General features: G+C 42.1%; 1 protein-coding gene across 1 annotated transcript in view; it reads right to left on the reverse strand.

The window, feature by feature from the left end:
• Positions 1 to 7,213, reverse strand: part of col28a1a (collagen, type XXVIII, alpha 1a) — a 50,722-nt gene extending 43,509 nt beyond the window's left edge. The window contains exons 1-3 of the mRNA XM_036565944.1: positions 7,106 to 7,213; positions 5,405 to 5,551; positions 349 to 920 (exon numbers count right to left, since the gene is read on the reverse strand). Coding sequence (XP_036421837.1) covers positions 349 to 920; positions 5,405 to 5,525 — 693 coding nt within the window. The 5' untranslated portion in view covers positions 5,526 to 5,551; positions 7,106 to 7,213. The remainder of the gene's footprint in view (positions 1 to 348; positions 921 to 5,404; positions 5,552 to 7,105) is intronic.
• Between the last annotated feature and the right edge of the window lie 617 nt (positions 7,214 to 7,830).

The following is a 7,830-nucleotide window of genomic DNA, read 5'->3' on the forward strand; positions in this document are numbered from 1 at the left end:
AATCTATTATAAATTATTCAGTACCTACTCTGAATTAATCACAGTCTTCTATGAATTATTCAGTAACTACTATGAATTGTTCACAATCTTCTATGAATTTTACAGTATATAATAAGAATTATTCAGTATTTACTATGAATTATTTAAGTTAAACTCTGAATTACTGAATAACTGCTAGGAAAACAATGCGCAAATTCTCTAGTTCTGAAACGCAGATCCACATACAGACCCTTAAGGGGTGATTTACATACAGAGAAGAATCCAGTAACATCCTTATATTAGAATAAGCAGACTAAAGAATGAGCTCTGGACACACTCTGCCAATCTAACCGGACCTTTACTATCCACACTCACCAGTTCAGAAAACAGTCTTTCATCCAGGTCAGTGTCCTCAAGGTTGAAGACGTGCTGCTTTGGGGGGGCGCTGGCGAGCGACCGCAGCCTGGCATAGCTCTGGCCTTCCCGCGTCGGAGGCGACAGCCCAATGGCGAAAATCCGGATGTTGTGGTTTTTGGCGTCTGCAGCCGCGGCAACAGCGCTGGGGCTGCGCGGGTGGTCCAGTCCATCTGTCATCAGCAGGGCAAAGCGCAGGCTGCTGCCCGCTGTCTCCCTGACGAACAGCTGGGTGGCGTTGGAGATGGCGTAGGCCAAGTAGGTGCCGTAGCCGATGTAGGACATGGTGGCCACTCGGCTCTGAAAGACGTCCACGTCCTGCCAGTCGCGAAAGTTGTGCTCCACAGAGACGGTGCTGCTGTACTGCAACAGTGCCAGCCGCAGACGCAGCCGCCAGCCGGGCACCTGCAGCTGCACCAGCTGCATGCCGAAACGTGTCACAAAGTCTCGCTGCTTGTCGAACTGAATCGCATTGGCTTTCTCAGAACTGTCCACGAGAAAGGCCACCTCCACTGGGCAGATTAGGGCTGGACAGGAAAGACAAAGAGAAAGAGAGATTAAAGCCTCCCAGGACCTGCTAAAATTTAAGAATGAAAGCCAGACTGTATTACTTCCCATGTAGTGTATGTTGTCCTTGAAAGGGGAATTCCAACGATTTTTCAAATTTTCAGTGTCACTGAGATGTAAACAGAGTCATTCAGAGTGGTTTGGTGTGAAATGCTCTGTTCTTACAGAGTCAGAACTGTTCACAGTGGTGGTGATAGGAACCAGACGTCCACCTCTAAAAGCTCCCTCACAGAAAGTTACTGCATGAAATGGTTATGAATTCACTGCCTGATGACTGAGACACTGTTTTATGATAGTTTTGCAGTAATCTTTAGGACTAAAATGTGTTTTTGCAACACATGGAAGGTGGAGGGGTACATGCAGGGTGTTGTAGGGCAAAATAGTACCCAAAGACCCAAAGTGTTTTTTTCAGATTTAGCACTATTTTACCACAACCAACATTACACATAAAACACAGAAGACACGTGTAGGTTTACTGATGGATTTGGATAGTGAGACTATCACCACCATAATGGCTCCAATGATCACTTAAAAAATCAGTAAAAAGTCAGCAATTTTCTCTCTGAATGACTTTGTTTACAACCCCAATTCCAAAAAAAGTTGGGATGCTGTGTAAAATGTAAACAAATGTAAATAAAAACTCAATACAATGATTTGCAAATCTCACAGAACCATATTTTATTCACAACAGACCATAGAACACGTATCAGATGAGGCATTTTAACATTTTATGAAAAATATTAACTAATTTAGAACTTGATGGCAGCAACGCGTCTCAAAAAAGTTGGGACAGGGGCAACTACAGGCTGGAAAAGTAAGTGGTACTAATTAAAAACAGCTGGAGGAGCAATTTGCAACTAACTCACATGACTGAGTATAAAAAGAGCATTTTAGAGAGGCAGAGTCTCTCAGAAGCAAAGATGGGCAGAGGTTCACCAATTGGCGAAAAACTGCGTCTAAAAATTGTGGAACAATTTCAGAAAAATGTTCCTCAACATAAAATTACAAAGACTGAATGAATATCCTACAATCTACAGTACATAATATCATCAAAAGATTCAGAGAATGTGGAGAAATCGCTGTAAGGAAGGAACAATGCCGAAGGTCAGTATTGGATGCTCGTCATCTTCGGGCCCTTAGGCGGCACTGTATTAAAAACAGGCATGACTCTGTACTGGAAATCACTGCATGGGCTCAGAAACACTTCCAGAAATCACTGTTAGTGAACACAGTTCGCTGTGTGATCCACAAATGCAAGTTAAAGCTGTATCATGCAAAGAAGAAGCCACATGTCAACATGATCCAGAAACGCTGCCAACGTTTCTGGGCCAAAGCTCATTTAAAATGGACTGAGGTGAAAAGGAAAACTGTTCTGTGGTCAGATGAATCAAAATTTGAAATTCTTTTTGGAAACCATGGACGCCGTGTCCAGCAGACTCAAGAGGAGAGGAATCATCCAGCTTGTTATCAGCGCACAGTTCAAAAGCCTGCATCTCTGATGGTCTGGGGTTGCATTAGTGTCTATGGCAGCTCACACATCTGGAAAGGCTCTATCAATGCTGAACAAAATATACAGGTTTTAGAACAACATATGCTGCCATCCAGACGGCGTCTCTTTCAGGGAAGGCCTTGAATATTTTAGCGAGACAATGCTAAACCACATACTGCTTCCATCACAACAGCGTGGCTTTGCAGAAGAAGATTCCGGGTGCTGAACTGACCTGCCTGCAGTCCAGACCTTTCACCAATAGAAAACATTCGGTGCATCATGAAACGAAAAATCCAGCAAGGAAGACCAGAACTGTTGAGCAGCTAGAATCCTACATCAGGCAAGAATGGGGCAACATTCCTCTCCCAAAACTCCAGCAACTGGTCTCCTCACGTCCCAGACGTTTACAGACTGTTGTTGAAAGAAGAGGGGATGCTACACAATGGTAGACGCGGCCCTGTCCCGACTGTTTTGAGACGCGTTGCTGCCATCAGGTTCTAAATGAGTTAATGTTTTTCATGAAATGTTAAAATGTCTCTCTTTCAACATCTGATATGTGTTTTATGTTACAATGTGAATAAAATGTGGGTCTATGAGATTCACAAATCATTGCATTCTGTTTTTATTTACATTTATTTATATTTTATACAGCATCCCAACTTTTTTGGAATTGAGCTTGTACATCACAACCATTTAATTATGCAGAAATTTTGAAACATTAGTGGAATTCCCAAAACCAAGAACCTCCTTCTTTGACAGGAAGGGTCTGTTTGACTGACAGGTAAAATAACCAATCACAGACCACTGTTCTAATGTGACAGGTAGGGGCAGGCGATTTCACAACCACCCTTTCTGCGATGTGGGAGGAGCATCTGATGCTGAGACCACTAACTAATAAACCTTATGTAATAAGCCAGAATTTAAACAGTTAAAAGAAAGGAAAAATGGGAATAGAGAAGCATTAATCAGTGCATCTATTTACTACAGTGGGCATGTTTTGGTGCTTTCTCTGCTCTAACACACTGACTTCAACTCAGGAAGGCCTTGCCTTCTTTATTGATTAGCTGATCCGTTAAGTTTAGTGAATTACAGCAGTGAAAACACGACAGGGGCAGGGGCCGACCCTGCTTATTGACCGGTGCCCCAGGACATAACATTTCACATTTTGGCCACTAAAAAAATGCCGAGCCTGAGGGTCGAGGGCCAAGCCGGTCCACCTGCCTCCACTGATGCTGTTCCACTGGCTACAGTTTGCTAATATCACTGTATAAAATTAGGCTATCGCTGCAGTAGCTAAGCAGACCTTAATAAAATAACCTATACTGAATGACGTTACGGCAGACCAGCTCAGCAGGGGGACCACCACAGTTACACTCATTCAAAACGACACCTGACTCGTTTTTGGTGCTGAAGCATGCTTGTTTATTGTAAATACAATATGTGTGAATCTGAATTAGTTCAAAGTCAATACAGAGTTGAAAACACATTCTGTGTTTTCAGATGTAAATTTAGGACCCTGTAGATGATGATTTTCTGTATATTTAGCTTACTGCTATCTCCATTAATGTCTTGGGTTTAAACAGATGATGACATAATCCTTGTAAATATTTAAGGTCTGTATACTTTCTGAATTGGTTTTAAATAGTTTTGGTTGCTGTGGGACTCCAGATTGAACTAATTCAGTTAAATGGTCCAGAAACAGCAGCATGTTTCTATTATTCCGACTACAAACTCTTAATTTTGGTCAGTTTATAGAATAGAATTCCGAACCTTTTAGCCGACTGTGTTTTGCCCACAGAGGACTAAGAGCTCCGCATTTAACCCATCCGTGCAGTGAAACACCCACATACATGCACACTAATGAACACAAACACTAGGGGGCAGTGAGCACACCTGCCCGGAGTGGCGGGCAGCCCTATCTACGGCATCCGGGGAGCAGTTGGGGGTTAGGTGTTTTGCTCAAGGGCACTATAGTCATGTACCGTCGGCTGAGGGGATCAAACCAGTGACCTTTCAGTCTCAAGGCTGGTTCCCTAGCCTCCAGCCCATGACAGCCCCTATTGGCTTTGTGACCTTAGCGGCCAATGCAAATTTTTATTTCGGTCTACCCCTGGACAGTGGTACACTCGGACCAAGGTTATGAATCACTAATTTACCCAAATTAAACAGTATGGCCTTATCTGAAAGGGGGGGATTGACATACAGGGGCCTCAAAAAGCATTTGGACACTTTGACCATAGGTAAAATTTAAATCTGAATTTAGCTACTGATGTTACTTCATAAAATGATATTTGTTTCAGAAAAAAACACTTTCAGCACAACAACAGCAGTGAAAGCCTAGAGAATAATTCCAGCCAGGCTGCACTAAGGGTCCTGTAAAGCACAGAGACCTTTTTCTTACAGTGGCGTTACACTGACGGGATCACGAACTCAGAGGTGTACACACAGATTTTGGATGCAAAGAAACTGTCCAAACAATAATGACCTGAAACTGGTATGATTTTTTGTTTCTTAACACAATTAAGTTCATACATTTTAAGTATGGCACAAACTTTCAAATGCTTTTTGTGGCCAATATATGGCTGCTGTCGGAACAAAACCTCATATCTCCATTTTTGTCGTTTTTCAGTTTTTGACATATTTTGAAAGTACCTGTTGCTCTTTACATTGTGCGTAAACTTCCTGATGAATGGACCACAAGAAACAGACAGAATTACTTGGACAAAAAGTCTGGTTCCATTGACTTACATTAAAAGTAAAGTATGTTTTTTCCTCCTCCTGTAAAGTTACCATTTTGGAGGTTTTGCTCCGACAGCAGCGACATGCCTTTTAGCATATGGTTTGTTGTAAACAATATCAAACATATACAGAAAACATACCAAAAACACGCCTCTGTATGGTGGATTAAGACAATATTTGAACTTGAAGACTGAGACACTCGTACAACACTCTTACTTTTTCCTTCATTTTGGATGACCAGATTCTCGGCCTTCTGTCTGCCTTTCCGTCTGTTCTGGCCTCTCACTCTCAGTGAGGAAATCAGCAGCAGCAGACACAGCAGCAAGCCACACTGCATCCTGCCCGGTGACACAGAACTGCAACCTAGAGGCAAAGCAAGCCGGTCTTTATTCAGTTTTGCCTCACTTCAGTCTCATTTCATAAAATACTGGTAACACTTCACTGTAGAGCAATAATGATTATTCACACAGACGTTATTTGTCATAAAGGTTGCCTTTGCGAGCTTCAAGTCAAGTTGACACAACATCTAAGTCAGATGATATTAGGTTGTGTCATGACACACTCTGGGGTTATAACATGACACAGCTTGTGAAGTCGGCTAGTTTAACAAAACTGAGCATTGTCTGTGGCACTTAGGTTTCATTTGACCATTTATAAGACTTAAGCCTTGTCACACTATCAGCATCATGTCACTGTTATGTACTGGAGTTTTGAAACACTGTGTCCACTCACTGTCCACTCTATTAGACACTCCTACCTTGTCAGTCCACCTTGTAGATGTAAAGTCAGAGACGATAGCTCATCTGCTGCTGCACAGTTTGTGTTGGTCATCCTCTAGTCCTTCATCAGTGGTCACAGGACGCTGCCCACAGGACGCTGTTGGCTGGATATTTTTGGTTGGTGGACTATTCTCAGTCCAGCAGTGACACTGAGGTGTTTAAAAACTCCAGCAGCACTGCTGTGTCTGATCCACTCAGACCAGCGCAACACACACTAACACACCACCACCACGTCAGTGTTACTGCAGTGCTGAGAATGATCCACCACCCAAATAGCACCTGCTCTATGGAGGTCCTGACCACTGAAGAACAGGGTAACAAAGTTTGCAGAGAAACAGATGGACTACAGTCTGTAACTGTAGAACTACAAAGTGCTCCTATATGGTCAGTGGAGCTGATAAAATGGACAATGAGTGTAGAAACAAAAAGGTAGTTTTAATGTTAGGGCTGATCAGTGGTGGTGTAGCATTATGAACACTGCCTTTCAGCAAAGTGTTACCCAAAACTCAAACATGCATTCTTTACTGGTCCCCTGAACGTAAGATAAACAAACAGACACAAGGGCAGCACTGTGGCCAAACAAGAACAGGTCAGGAGTTCAGACAGCAGTGCATTATGCAGCCAACACCAGAGGGCGCTTGATCAACGTTTCCTAATACATTCATTGTAAATACATGCACTTCATATCTTAACCACAGTGTTATGCACAAACTGCTCTCCCAGCTTAACATAAACATTGTTAAGATGCTTAATTCTCCATGCATTTTAGGAATTCTGAAAATAATTCAGTTTATTATTGTCTGATTCAATACCATAAAATATGTATCCGTTAATAGAGAATGATGCATAATTACAGATGTCAAAAACAGGCTCCAGTGAGAAATGTGCTTTCTAGCAAGCAACATGTGGGTGAGTATTTCAAAATCTGTGATTAATACAGGGAACCACAGTATTCAGCCCAGCAATGAAGCTAATATTTAGAATTAAGCATTAAACCTGCCACCATTACATGTATGTGACTGCAGTTTCACTAATACATCTGGACTCATGTTTCCAGCTATCTCAGCATGACACCACCTGCCATAACTCCCTTCACAAACACACAGGACAGAGCAGACTGGAGTTCCTGAAAACTTACCTAAAGTCTCAAGGAAAAGTGATTAATCCTGGAAAAGTCGCTCATTTGAGCTCAGCTCAGTGATAATCCTGAGAGTCAGTACACAGAGAGGGAGAGGGAGAGTAACCGAGGTGCCATTCAGGAGAGAGGAGAGGGACAGAAAGGGTTATCAGACAGCGAGGGGAGTCTTCACCTGAGCGCCATGCAACAGCGCTCCTAGTGGCCGAACGGGGGAAATGCCTGCTTTCTGCGCTGACACGGAGGTAATCAGCTCCTGTTTCATCAGAATGGGCTGACCAACTTTTGCCCCTCGGTGGAAAGACATTCTGGCCTTTAATCCGCCGTTTTAATCCACAGAGTTAAATTTGAACAACTAACAATGTTATTAATACTTGTAAAAAAGACACCTGAGATTTAAAAACAGTATTTCTAACAGGTCAATATACCTTTTACTAGGAATTATATTTCATCATGTAAGCTTTCAGTACTCAGCAGTAGAAATTCATTTCGTTCACTTTTCCCAGTTCAATTTAATGGGAGGAACATTTTTTATTTGTATAAATTACATTTTAACATGTGTAATATGTTATGTAGAATGTCCAAATTGAAATATTAAAAAAATAGAAAGTTTTAGTGTCAGCATTTTAGCTTTTACTGTTTGTTTTCCTACTGTAGGTGCATTAGCAGTGAGGCAAATCAGCAAAAGGCATTAGCATTGCAGTAAATCTGCAGTGAGGTAAATGTGT

This window comes from Colossoma macropomum, unplaced genomic scaffold (genome assembly GCF_904425465.1).
Source record: "Colossoma macropomum unplaced genomic scaffold, Colossoma_macropomum, whole genome shotgun sequence".
Lineage (NCBI taxonomy): Eukaryota > Metazoa > Chordata > Actinopteri > Characiformes > Serrasalmidae > Colossoma > Colossoma macropomum.